This window comes from Nesoenas mayeri, assembly GCF_963082525.1.
Source record: "Nesoenas mayeri genome assembly, chromosome: 4".
Taxonomy (NCBI): Eukaryota; Metazoa; Chordata; class Aves; order Columbiformes; family Columbidae; genus Nesoenas; species Nesoenas mayeri.
This window is the reverse complement of record NC_137540.1, coordinates 59,883,534-59,898,431: the sequence shown is the minus strand read 5'-3', so window position 1 is coordinate 59,898,431 and position 14,898 is coordinate 59,883,534. Positions and strand designations below refer to the sequence as shown.

At 35.1% G+C, this 14,898-nt stretch overlaps 1 protein-coding gene across 9 annotated transcripts in view; it reads right to left on the bottom strand.

The window, feature by feature from the left end:
- Window positions 1-14,898, bottom strand: part of KCNIP4 (potassium voltage-gated channel interacting protein 4) — a gene marked incomplete at both ends in the record, with an annotated part of 414,628 nt that overhangs the window by 65 nt on the left and 399,665 nt on the right. For all 9 annotated transcript variants that reach the window (XM_080344082.1, XM_080344081.1, XM_080344086.1 and 6 more), the window contains 4 exons: window positions 3,390-3,452; window positions 3,785-3,889; window positions 4,927-5,034; window positions 12,084-12,154. In XM_080344082.1, the coding sequence (XP_080200208.1) occupies window positions 3,390-3,452; window positions 3,785-3,889; window positions 4,927-5,034; window positions 12,084-12,154 (347 nt within the window). The remainder of the gene's footprint in view (window positions 1-3,389; window positions 3,453-3,784; window positions 3,890-4,926; window positions 5,035-12,083; window positions 12,155-14,898) is intronic.

Here is a 14,898-nt window from a genome sequence, read left to right as displayed (position 1 = left end):
AAAACCCCAAAATCATACTTCATTACAAATGTGTTGACAAATACCTATAGTGAAATTGGGTAGAACTAACTATTTTAGTTAATGACAACATTATTTTTCAGCTTGTTTGGAGAAACTGTTAGCAGAAAAAAGTTGTTAATAGATCTACACTTTAAATATTTTAATTAAATGAAAATTGTCCAGAATGCAACAGCATGTTAATAAAGTCTGCAGTATCTCAGAGGTTTTAAGTTTATATCCAGTATAACAAAATACATATATACAATAAGTGCTCAAGGAATAATTGTTGTATCTGAAGTTTGAGTCCCTACATGAAATTGCTAGTCCTGTCTATCTCACAAAGAAGCCATTTTGCAGTTCTAGGGCATTCTATTGCATAGCTAGAGATGACCTCAAAATACAATAGATCTAAGTGTGCATCTTCGCATGAACCAAAGTCAAGTCAGTTCCACAGATAACACTGACTCCTCAGCTCAGTTTTTCAGTGTGTTCGCACTGAAAGATGTAGCTGCTTTCTAGTGCTACTTCTGCTTCCTGAGTGCTTTGCATTAGCTAATAAAACCTTCAGCTTCCAAGTCCTGCATAATGCTTACTGATGCACCATTCTGTACTTCACTTTTTATCAGTAAATAACTTTCAGCACAGTGGTCAGGAATTTTTTCTGGTAACATTTACTTTTCAGTATATAGAAGAAAGAGTTTACATGTAGTAGCACATACTTGATGGCACTTTTGGATCAACAGTTGGTTGCAGGATACAATAGACGAGTATATTACACGCTCGGCGTTTGCTGATCCCCACTGTAGTGATCTTTTCAAATGTGAAAGCATACCCTTTAGTACTTTCTTTAGAGATAATCTAGCCATCTTTAATTCTAGTGCATAAAAAGGCTGAATTTGATAGAATATCGTAGGAAGTTTTGTGAAAGAGGTGCATAAATAACCCTCTTTTTAGAAAGGTTATCTCATTATATTCTCTGCTACTGATAGGTATGTAGGCCTTCTGTACTTTAATGTTCCAATAACATGTTCAGTATCAATTTCCAGTTAAATTATTCACTGTTCAGTCTAGTGGGTGATTTGCTTTGTAGAAAATGACAAGTCTGAGTAATTTGCTCAATTTATGTTACAAACCATGCACAGTGGGGTTTTTCATCTTCGATTCTGTATTTCATCTCAAGTGATGTTGCTGTAAGAAGCAATCTGTGCACAATTTTGTGCTGATTAATCTATAAAAGCAATGATATGTATTTTCAAAAAATATGTAGATTAATACTTTAAAAGTTTGTATAAGATATTTACTATATTAAATTACTGTATTAAATTCAGATCAACTTTTTCCCACTGCATTGTTTTGAAACATCAATATACTATTCATGATCACTGATTAATGTAAGGTTAAAATTTGGTTTAACTGGAATAATTTATCATTTAATTATTTACAAATGTTTCTCTATATACATCGGCAACTAAGCTCAGAAAATGTGCAAAGCAAGCAACATGCTCTTAATTTAGAAAGTATTTTGACACTTCCTACCAATTTTGTAATATATGTATTATCACTAATGAGACTAGTAGTTTTCTATTATCAGCCCCATATTTCTGAGGTTTGCTGTTTCTATACATAAGATTTCCAAAGCCCCTCCTTTAGTCAGTCAAATGGGAAGAGTCTTCACAAAAACATAAAGGCTTCTCATAATATTTGAAACATGGTGACTTTTAGTAGCTATTTTCTGTCTTTAAAAAAAAAGAAAACAAACCTCAGATACTTGCATTAAAATTCTTTGGCAAATATATCTTTCTCATTTGCCTCTTTTTCAGTGCATTTTTCGAAACAATTTTTCGTAAAGGATTTGTTGAATGATTCCTAGCTCAGGATGTTAGGACATGTTAGTCCATATGAAGCACAAGCCATGAAGTTTTTCTTACTGAAGTTTGAGATGGCTCCTTTGTTGTTTTCATGCTCGCCCAGACCATCAACATCGTGTATGGAATGGGTTACTCCTGCAGAAGATATCCCTTTCTATCGTTACCTGACAAGTTAGAACCATGGTCAATGCAATAGAGCATTGCCGACAGATAAGACACTATGTAATACACATTGCTAAGGATATACAGAAGAGCCACAGTTAGAAAAGTTATCCCCAAGGAATAACTACAGATACATATAAAAATAGACCAATTCTAGAGCACCTTTGCTATCTCCTGTTCAGCTTTCCCTATTCTAAATACTTAAAAAACAATCACTGACTAACTGCATTTGTCTTTCTTGTCCTGTTCTCCCCCATCTCATCTGCTACTCTCTTCTTGATACAGGAGATAAGAAGCAATGCACACAGGCTAGATTGCTGGTCTGCTTCAGCTCATATTAAATCAGAGTCAGCCTAGATGAGGTATCAGTAGAACACTACTATGATTCCTTATATTTCTCACTGTAACAAATAGCCTTGGGTTTATTTGCCACATCAATTTGCATACTGTAATCAAGTGTATCCTATCACTAGGTCTAATGTGACACTTTGCAGTACGTAACAACCTCATATCACACCAAAGACTCAGCATCATTATTTTGTGCTATATCATGATTCTTTTTTTTGCATTCTTTAACAGAAAAATTAACAGTACTTGCTTAAATTTTTGAAAATGCAACTGATCTTTCCTTGTATCACCTCCTGATCTGAGAGCAAGCCGAGTTCTGAAGGACAGAGGATTGAAAACAGGCTGTAATTCCTGCTGCAGTTTATTCTCCTTCGTGGCTCTAGAGGCAATGAGCTGCTTTCAGCAGTTGAAGGAAATCAACAGCCACCTTGGTAGTGTAAACACTTGCAACTAATAATCACAATCAACTCCCACTCTCTTGCCTTGAGAAAACTTGCCTGCTGCTAACTCTTGCCATCCAACACTCAGCAAGCTCCTTGCACTCTCCCTTTTTAAGGCCTCCAGCAGGTCATGACTTACTGTTTGAGAAACACTTGTATAGATGATAAATTCTCAAGCAATATTATTATTACTACTGTGACTATATGTCACAGTTGTAATAGGAATGTGTTCATCAGCATGGACAAAAGATAGGAATAAATATTTAGCTGAATGTGAAGAAACTTTTTTGCTATCAAGTACAAAGAATCCCCACTGTTAAAGAAGGGATGCAGGCACAGTCATCTAATAATCAATGACAGCTTGAATATAACATCTCTTCCATAGAGTCAGGTCACAAATTTATTTACATTGTATCGTGGTTTTGTGTAGTAGTGTACATACATACTCTACCTTGAAGAAATACTGTCTCCGGTATTAGGAGTACCATCACGGTCACTCCAGAAATCTGTGCAGGACTATGATAGCATCAGTCAACAGATGCAGGTTCAGGACTTATCACTGGGTACTTACCTTCTGGCAGCTCTCAATGAATTCATCTATGGTAACTACTCCATCTTTGTTTTTGTCCATTTTCTGTTCAGAAAGAATAAGAATGCATGTTTATCCTCCTGAAATCCTGCGTAAAGCAAGTCCTTTTTGTTATTCCTTTCAGTTATCTGTCGGCCTGGGAACAACCAGGCCAAAATGCTGTAAAGACGTAGTAAGTGATATACTAGAATAAGCTTTAGGACCTTATTATTGAAAAAGCGAGGTGTAATGAGTGGATCTGAGAAACTTGGGACAGAACCACAGAAAAGAAAAAGGGTTAAAAAATTGGTAGGACATGCAAAACTGTTACAACAATGAAAATCTTTCCATACCTGCTAACAGAGCAATCTTTTTGGTTCCTTTGTTACCCAACCCACCTGGAAAAATGTTTCCACATGTTGTCTAGGTGCATCTTCCTTGAGAACAGGATAGGTACATTTCCCCATCATATCATATATTGCTTTCATGATATCAAGCATTTCCTGAAGAGAAAAAAAAATGTTTGTGTAATATAAGGTATGTTTTATTAATAGACACTGCTTTGACACAGAACACAGAAATGATTTTTAGGAATTACATTTTGATTTTTAGGAATTACATTTTAGGATAAAATACTGAGATTGTGCCTCTTAGTTTATGACTGAACGGCTTCAAGAAGGAACTGCTATGTTCCTAGAAATTCTAGCATGTTAGTTCAGCTGTCATAGATAAACTTGTTAAATAGATGCAGATGTATGATTTTGATTTTAAATAATTTAGAATGTGTGCAAGGTCATGGATTGTGAGAAAAATCTCCTGAGGTCTTGTGAATAGAACTAAACAAGAAAATAAATTCTGTAACAGCAAGTGAATGGTCAAAACACATCAGCTTCTTACAACTGAGTTTTCCCCAGAGAAAACAGAAATACCCACGCACACATCTGCACATATGTAAAGAGTCCTTGTTTTATATCAACAGCTTTGAATTTTGTTAGGAGAGTGGCTTGTGAATAATTATTAAAAAAAGTTATCTGACAGTATGCTAAGAAATTATGCTATATATCACCCTTTTATAATAATCATTAATTGTTTTTCTAAAAGTGTAAAATTAAGTATAATATATATTTACATAAAGACCCAGTTCTGAAAAAACATATTTTAATGAAAACACTCATTTGGTCCCACTGTAATATGAATATGTGTTTGAATCCTTGCAGAATAAAAGGCATAGGAATCTCTTTCAAGTAAAAATTTTTAGAAGTAGATTCTATAATGAGTAACAATTATGGCCCTCATATTTAATTCTTGTTTTGTCCAAGTATCCTACCAAACTACTAGTGACTGTATGTGCAAATCATAGACATAAATTGAAGACAAACATTTCTGTATCTGAAGAATTCTGACCTTTTACAATTTCATAATAGATATTTGTTTGATAACAATACTAATTTGACAATAAAGCCATTCTTTTTTTGACAGCAGGACTTACATAGGCAACCTTTAGTTTCAGTGATTAGTGTAAAAAGCAGATGTTATTTACCTCTTTAGTTATGTATCCATCCTTATTTATATCATACAAATTGAAAGCCCAGCTCAGTTTCTCCTGTACTGTCCCTCGGAGTAAAATGGAGAGACCCATAACAAAATCCTGAATAGAAAAAAAGTCCTGGTCAGTTTGGAATTGAGCAGTTTTCACACACACTCAGATATCCAGAATAAGGCATTTGTCAGAAGCACAGAAGTCTGGAAAGATGTGTTGTTTCTATGTTTTTGCTTCACAGTCAGTGTTAAGGATTGCTGTTTTTTTTAAAATAATTAACAATCTATGCACTATTTGCTACACTCATAATTAATACGTAAATTAAGTCATTTTCTATAAAATAAGCCATAATTTTCTGTTTAGTGGATTTATCCTCTGAAATGGCTCACATAAGCAGCTCCTGTTGAACTTGATATCAGGGAAGAGCAATTCCCATGGTTTAATTGTCAAAAAAAAAAGCTTAAGTGGAAGTTAGATTAATCTAAGTATAGGAGAGAACCATTTACTAAGAAACATTACATTATTTTTAAATCTATATCTTGTTGGAAGTAGTTCCCAGACCTCTCAGATCAGTCTGCTGCAGTCAACATTTGAAACTTCATGTATGATACAGTATACTTCAATACTTAAACCTTTTATTGGAAATATGGTAGGGAATAATACTTATTATGTGTTTATGTGCCACACTAATGCTTTTGTGACCCACTAATACTCTATTGCTATAGAGCTATTCCACAGAAATAAATCAGAAGACTTTCGAGATTATTTATAAGTATTATTTGGTTATAGAATTTTGTTTCATCATTAATACTGTTTTGACAGCACAAACCTCACTTACATTTGGTAAGCATCTTGCAAATTGGAGCAAATACCAGCTGGGATGTGTTATCACCTGTATTCTGTATTTCTTAGCATGTTAACTTTTTTTTAACAATAGCTTTTTTTTTTTTCTCCTAAGCATCTCCTCCACTTTGTTTTATTTGATAAGCTTGTAAAGCCATAAATCTGTGAAACTGTTCCTATAATAGACTGAGCAGAATATGGCAAGAGCTTCTATCTAAAAGTGCATTTCTTTGTCATTGACAAAGACATACAGGAAGTCTTAAAGTAACATTAAAGCAGAGACAATAAAAGCTGAAAAAATTCTTATCCACACCAGCAAAGTTTCTGCATTCCCTTAAAACAGGAACAATGGAAAAGACCTCATAGACATAAATTACAAATGTCTGGTGTAGCACACAGTCAAATAAGTATATCCAATACAGTGAAGAATACCCAGATGTCATGGTCTAGGATCCACAGACAGCTCTTCTGACAGCTCCAGTCTTTTTAACAATTCAAGTGGTGTGCTCTGGGTTCTCTTAGTCTACTGTAAATGTCTGTGTTATTGGTATACATGCCCTTTGGGGTAAATGGGTACATGAATCTTGAAAGACTTTTGCTCAACTTGTCTTGTCTGCATCTCAATGACTAATTGAGGGTCACAGGGTTAAATCTCCAAACAGCTCTATATCAGTGTACTATTAAGTATTAAAATGTTAAAGAAGTTAGAACAGATTTGATCACATTATAGCATTAGCAATTAACCTTTTTAATTCAGTGCCATGTCTTCAAATATTTTCTGCACTGTTTTCCATTCTTGATGTAGCTTTTCCTGAAGTCCTTTATGAAGGTCTCCAATAACTATATTTTCTTAGTGTATTATATTTCAGAACTCTGATTTTATTTTTAATTTGGCACCAGCAATATTGTTGTATTTATTCTACCTAAACAGAATTAGGATATGATTGGACTCCATGATTTTAAGGGTCTCTTCAAACCAAAATGATTCTATTAATATGATTTTATTATTCTGATTCTATGATTCTATTATATGATTCTAAACCATATCTATTTTTCTTTTCCTGATTATTTCTCTTTTCTTCCTTTCTGTGATGCACCACCCATATGTTATAATAGGTGGCTTCCTGGCATCATTTATATCGCCATTTGCAAGGCTGCCCTTGTATCATCATTTAAAAAAAAACATGCATAAAAAACCTGGTTTGCACAGAACTGAATGGCCTTATAAAATCTGAGACATATCAAAAACCTTCCAGGTGTGTGCTATAAACTTTGCAAGAGCGGGTCACCCCCATCCATTTTACATTAACATGTGTGGGAATTGTACCTAGTTAAGTTCAAGTGCATTGCCTTTGTCTGAGTATTGTGCAGGAGTCCACCTCGGAAACAACAGAAAGCACTTACCATAAGTGGAAGTTGTAATAAGCTGAATAAGGACCAGTTAGGATGGGATATCTTAGCTACATACTTCATGCAATTGAAAAATATAGCAATAAAATCATATAGAAACAGAAAATCTGATTCAATGGATATAGGCTAAATCCACAGGATAATTTGAGCTAGATCCTCAAAGAGAAAAATTCTCTGCATGGTGGAAGATGATGTGTGTGTCAGAGCAGTATAGCTATGCAAGCTGTTAAATTACTAAACCAGTGCAGAATGACGCAGGAAAGCAACATTGCTGAAGGTAGCAGCTAAGCTCAGAGTGTCTGCCTATATGCTTGTTACCACCGATGCAGTGACGCATGAACCAGACACACCATTTAGCACGGAGCATGAACCCACATCTCCATTACAGTACTAGAGTACCCAGATGTGTTTTCCTTCCTGATTTAGACATCTGATTTTTGTGGAAGGAGTAATTCTACTTTTAGACCCTATTCCTTTTTGAAATAAGATTCACAGTAATGACTGGACAACTACAACCCCTAAGGGTGCCAACACTGTCCACTGAGAGGGACAGTCCCACTCAGCTGAGCAGCTAGAGAGGAGATGTGCATCTGATCTAGGGTCACAAAGGAGCCTACAGGTCTGGAGGAGGTCTGGACTGAGACACAGCTCTAGATCAGGTCCCTCTTCAGCCTATGATAATGAAGTTAGAAGCGCAGAAATCTGTGCTTGGGTACTTGCCTTTACTCCTTTTCACAGCTTCTATTTCTACCTTGCTAGCTTCCTGCTGAGCATGCTAATACCTGTAAAGACTGGAGACCTCCATTAAATGCCAAACTCTCCTGTGCCTAACTATGTTCCTGCAAGAAAGGGGGATGTCTCACTGAAGGGTTGCAAAATGAAGGATTCTTGCATCTGTTTTGAAGCCTCTGGGTGCTCAGTATCAAAACCTGCTCACATTTCACTTCTGCACTACATCTGTTTAGATCCTGTGGTTGTGATCTGGGTTTAATTGTTTTATTTTGTTTTGTTTTGTTTTGTTTTTACAGCAGTGGTTAATTACCTTTTAACAAAGTTGTTGATGACTTTCTGATTGCTTTATCCTTCAGTAAATATTTGGGGAGAACTAGTTCCTTAATAAATTAATGAGTAAGCTTCATACTGTCCTGACTCAAATCCACAGAAAAGCTTAAAATTATACCGCCTGATCATGCATTCCTTTATGTCTCATTCAAGGCCAGAAGTATATAGGCAGGCACCTAAATCCATTTTTGGTTTTAGCCGTGAGGATTTTGGAAAGCAATTAGGTGATGAGTGTTAATGACAGAAGTGTTGGAGCCCTGGCACACGTAAAACAAATATCACTGAGGAGGTGCTGCTGTTAAGAGGAAATAGGGAAAATTGAAAGCTGGAAACCGACCTTTTACAAAGGCATAATAGTGAGAGGACAAGAGGTAATGGCTTTAAATTGAAAAAGGGTAGATTTAGATTAGATATAAGGAAGAAATTCTTCACCATGAAGGTGGTGAGGCCCTGGAACAGGCTGCCCAGAGAAGCTGTGGATGCCCCATCCCTGGAAGTGTTCAAGGCCAGGCTGGATGGGGCTTTGAGCAACCTGGCCTAGCGGAAGGTGTCCCTGCTCATGGCTAGGAGGCTAGAACTAGATGATCTTTTAAGGTCCCTTCCAAACCAAATCATTCTATGATTCTATTAAATAGATTTCTTTGTAGTTACTTTACACCAGGGGGTATTAAAATGTTTACAAGCCACAGTCCTGGGAAAAATCAGTTTATTTCCTACATAACATGAACAAGGCTTTTTGTGTTGAACACAGAGAATCATACTTGGATACATTCATTACACTGCCACCCTCACGTTACTGCCTTGGAGGCAATGACTGTTTATCACTGTTAATATTAGTGACATACCAAAGTTGTTTTTGATCTTAAGATCTGGATTCTTCTATGGAATGGGGTTAACATGCTTGTTAATTTGTTAATTAATGCAAAAATCTGAGGTAACAATTGAGGAATAAACCAGAAAATTACCAACAACTTTGCTAAGAATTATTAATAATTTTTAGACAAACAAACAAAAGTTGTGGTGTTGTGGGTTTTTTTAATAAAAAATGACAAAAATCTTTGAACAATTCCATTGCATATGGGCACAGCTTTGTATTTTAAAGGCATTGAGAATTAGTGGGATTACTGAGTGACTTTGCTCAAGATCACATTTAGAATAGCCTTAATCTGCATCTACAACAAACTAAGGGTACTGATTTGGACATTTGCGTGTGAGTGCAATGTGATTTACCTTTGACTATATGTCTGAAGTTAACTAGCCTCATTTTTTCTGTGTTAATAACCTTGAAGCCCAGACCTTCATTTTGGCTCAGTTACAATATTCATGCAGCAAGTGAAAACCTTGCTTTGACATCCGTCTGTGTCTGATGGATAAAAAGATCTTCAGTTCACTAATAGGCTAGAGGAGCCCTTCAATACCTGGGTCACTAGGTTTTCTGAAACTCTGTCCCTCATGCTAAAGCAGAAGTACTTGGCATAAATAATGAAATAAGTTAGTCCCAAAATTGATACAATCATGAGATACAGAGAGATAGGTTAAAGCAGCCAGTTTCATGAGTTTGGTTTTTATGATCTATATAATGCTTCAGTTGGAGAGCCTGACTCTTATCAGAGAGTACCCAGATTTAGGGATGACAAAACTCTAAGGACACAGTAATCTCACAAAGCAATCTCATCCAATGAAAGTGTGCGTTTAACTTGTGATAAAGTCCAATGCTTCATTGTTGATGGTTTAAAATTTGAAGAAAAAAGAGCAAAAAGCTAGAACAAATTCTCTCTTTCTTCTTACCCACAACTCCAGCTACCACTGCTTCATTAGAAAAAAGAGAGTGCAACACAAAAAATGCCTACATTCTTTCGGTACCATTTCAGATTTTCATATGCATTTTGCATAGAAGAGAGCCAAAGAGTGTTTTTAATCATAGGTAATTATTTTAAATTGTATTTACACTTTGATATAAAAAGTAAATTGGAGTGACTGATTATTTATTCTCAAAATTGTTAAATCACTCCTTTTTTCTCTACCTTTTGTGCTATATTTTTTTTCTAATGGAAATCAGAAAACTAGAGTAAGGATTGTTAGAGAAAGCATACGGTACAGTTGCATATAGGATAAAAAGAAGCAGGAAGAGATAGCATGATTGTATTTTTCACATTTCACAATATCTACTTTCACATTTTACAGCACTTCCACATGATTAAAAAAAAAAATACTAAACATTTTTAACATAAGGAGGATGCTTTTAGAATGGTTATCAGACAGTTTATAATTGTAATCTTGCTACATGAGACAAGGACACAGGAGCAAGAGTCTTTTGACAGCAGTAGGGTTATTCTGGCTTCACCATTAGGGCAAATAATATCCAAGTCTGGATAGCTCTCTGAGTCCATATGGAACAAAAGTAAACTGTAAACATCTATTTTGGCAATGGCAAAAAAACCCTTATTTTATTTTCCTGATTTATTCCAAAGTCTTTTTTTTTTTTTTTTTCTTTTGTACACAGACCTGCATTTTGAGATTAAAATCCTTTAAAAAGAGCTTTATATCTACTGCATTTTTTAAGGCTTTCTGTCTGAGATACAAATGTCAACAATTGTCCAGGAAAGAGTGTAAGGCTTCTTTTGTTCTCATTATTCTTACTGATAACAGCAGAAATACTTCTCAAATACTGCTGCTAAAAATATTTTCTCTCATTGCCTCTGCTGTTACTGATTTGACCAGAAGGATTCCTTGTAGAATTAGCTTATGTGCAGAAGATGTGAATAAAACCTCCATTCCTGCTTTTAGTTTCACAAAGAGCCAATTGATTTCAGCTGGCCAGAAAAAAGCAGATGGGCTCATGTTTGTTGTTGGGTGTTGTTTTGTTTTGTTTTGTTTTTTAATTAATGCAAATAATCCCCTACAAAATGATCTGGTTCTAGTCCCAGTTAAGTATAGATTTCTGATCACAGTGTACCTGCTTGGCGAGGCATCTCCTTCCATATTACGTCAATAATAAAGCAATGAAAATGCTTTCAAAAAAGTTTCTGTCAGACCTCACATCATCATTCACTCAAGTAAATCATAAAAACGTGTCAGACATTTAAACAAATTTAAAGTAGATATATTTCTCCCAATCCAGTCTCAAGTTCTAAGAATATAATTTGTCATTTATAGAGAAAACAAAACAAAGCAAAACATTACAAAGTAAACATATCGTTTTGCACATGAAAGGAGAGGATTATTGTCTTTATTTGTATAGCTTAAAATAATGGCTCCTTTGCAGTATTTTGTACACCTTTTTTCATCTAAACTATTACAATAAGTTGCCCTTTTTACCATGTCATTATGTTGATGACATCAGCCTTAGCAAGGAAAGGCAGAATTTTGAAGTCGGATTGGACAGTTAAATGGAGGAAAAATGAATTTCAAACTCTTGTGCTTTTAAATACATTTGCTTTAATGACATTTTTTGTAGAGCCTTCTCCTGGAAACTAATGAGTGTGTGAGCAATCCTGTTTTGGCTGAGTCATCTCCATAACATTAGTTGTAGCTCAGAGTCCTCACCTTGCAGAGGCAGGGAATAAGATAAGCATTATTTTATGTAACTTGCGTGTAAATTTAAATGAATAGATTTATAAAAATATTACGTAGGAGCACAGTCTGAGTTACCATTTAGGGATATACAATTGTAAAATAATAATAATGACTTGTGTTAATACACTGCAAAAACTTGAAACTTTAGTCACATAAGCTTGATTTTTCATAAGGTGAACCATATAATAAAAGCCACCAAACTGGACTTAATTAAAAGGAATGGCAAAATATTCAATAGCAGAGAAAGAAGTAAGAGTATTACTTACCTCAAAACTTACAGATCCATTGTGATCAGTGTCAAATGCATTAAACAGAAAATGTGCATAAGTTGTGGAATCTACAAGTTAAAACAGTAAAATTAATCCATAGTAATCACATCTTATTTAATTTAATTTCATTCCATGGAAAACTTTGAGAACAAGACTTATGTCGATATCAAGACAAAATTTTCAATTCAGTTTGTTTATTTATTTATTGGCAGGGGAGGAGGTATAAATTATAAGTGTAAGTATGTGGGTAGCTACACTGTTAGGAACAGAAAATCTAAAATTCTGATCTAGAGTATCTTCATTCATTTTCATTCCTATTTCTGCTAATCACTGATACGTGAATGAATAGCAAAGAAGTCATGTTATTGTACTCTGAAACAACCCGTGTTCATGGGAACACTACTTTATCAGTTAAATGACCGTGACAGGGGATCTATTTCATATGTTAAAAAGAAAAGTGTGTTCATTTGTTCCCTTTAAATGAGTGAAGCAGATAGTACCATCTGTGCCTCTGGCGTATGGTTTTCACTCTGAAGACAGGTCGGTTACCCAGGTTGAAGCCAAACTTGTCAGAAAGCTGCTGCTGTGCTCGCCCACCAAAACTGATTTGCTGCTTAATTCCCATGAACATCATCTGAGGGATAGGTCCTTTAAACCTTGGAAAAACTGGCTGTGACTAACGAAAGTTGTCAACAAGGCTCTGAAAGATGACTTTGAACAAGCGATCCCTTCACTAATTATTTGTCTGCTTTTCAAACCTACTAACCAATGCATATTGACTCATTTCAGAAACACAAGACAACATGAATATAAATGTCAAGACTCTAATTTGTTGTAAAGATCCATTTTTCCATTTCCTCTGAATGCCTTCCAAGAGGCACAACCTGCTACAGGAGTAATATATTGCAAAGAGAGAACTCCAGAGACTGCCCTGTTGATATGAGCTACAAACTGACGGGGTTATGGGAAGTCAGCTTTCCTCAGTGTCTTTTCCCTCTCTCAGAACCATGCAAATTAATGTAGGATTAGGTATTGTTTATTTTTAATACTCATTTGTTTGCTCTTTCTACTTCATGTATTTACATTAATTTTAGGTTAATTAACAAACTTTTAGTAAAGTGAAAAGTATAATGAAATCTGTGTCCATCTTGCAGGACAAACCCCTCCCTGTCGTGGAAAAACACCATCAGTCCTGAGGTGCCTTTTTCTGATTTCTTCGCACTAAATCATTTTACCTTTCAAATTAATCCTGAAAATTGTTATTTGTCATAGCCCAAAATATTGTTTTGAATTAAACTGAGTGATAGTCTTGGGTCATTCACCTGAAATGCCACCTTGACACCAAAGGAGAAAATATATTAAAACTGAAAACTTTGTACTTCATAGATTCAGACCTGATATTAATAAATAAAGTCTCTGGTCTTACTTCAATAAGTTAATTTCATATGATGTGAAATAACTGTAACAAGAAAGAACTCCGCAACATTTAAACCCTGTGTCTGTTAATACATTTTCTGAGAATTAAAAAAATAAAACAAACCAAAAAACAACCACAAAAAACCACAAACAAAACCAAAACAGAACAAAACCCTATTGAGATGTTCATTCATCCTTGTATCCAGTCATAATTGCTTAAGCATGCCCTAGCAGATAAATTCCCACTTTAACTGAAAAACGTTAATTTGTTGACTTCAGTTTATAGTTAGGATTTTAATAAACCTATTTTCTATAATCTACTGAGACTTCTGTTGTGCAACAGAAAATACTATGCAAACCATCTTCAGGGAAAAACAACAACAACAAAACATTATAGAGGTATAATTACTGTAAACTGAATTTTAAATAGCTTCCCATTCTCTTGGCTTTCATGTCTTAAAAATATGTGAAATATTCCTGGATATTTTCTGAAGCTCTAAAGAACAGACAAAGGTTAACACAAAACTTTTTTATTGTTTGTTGCCCATACATGATACAATATACTACACTTTCGTATGACGACAGGAAAAAATATTCTCTACCTGAAGAATCTTTTCTTGCTAGTAACCCCTTGTGAAAAAAAAAATCAAAAGTCCTTTTCAGAGTTGTTTGTTCAGGCAATTCTGACCCTAAATTTTTCCTTCCAAAACACAGCAGGATGAGGTACACTAGTTTTTTAATTAGAGCTACTTAATGCAATTCTCCCCTGCCCCCACCTCCCTAAATCTTGAACGTTAATCATGTTAGACAAAAGCTTAACTTTTTAAGTAAAATAAGGTTTCTTTTCAGGGATCTGATATCATAACTAGTAGGTTAAATTGATATTTTGACAGGTTGGGACAAGAACAGATATTAAATCAGAATTCATTTGAAATACTCTATTAAAGCATTTTAAACATTAGAGACAAAAAATGGTTGTCATTATACCTCCGAGAGTACCCGTTATCAAACCATGAACATAATCTGTTCTGTTCCTGAGAAGGATTGTAATAATTATTCACTGTGTGGTTTCTTATCTACAACCTGCTCAGCTGAAGAACAAATCTCAAGTTATATATCAGGCAACCCATTGCATGAATGCAGGGGGGTTATTCTGTATGGCAGTGGATTTCTATTAAAAAGAAGCTACTGGGGTGCCTTTTGGGCATGGAAAGCTTTTTACAAAGATACTCCTGTTTTTTTAAACACATTTTTTTTTACTGAAATCCAATGCCATCTGCTTCGTTACTCTTGTGGCCCCCTTGTCCTTGTTCTGCTCCTTCTGGAGTAAGGGAGAAGAAACCACCAACATGAACACCCTATTCCTCCCATGGAAGGACTCCAGAGGCCGACAGTC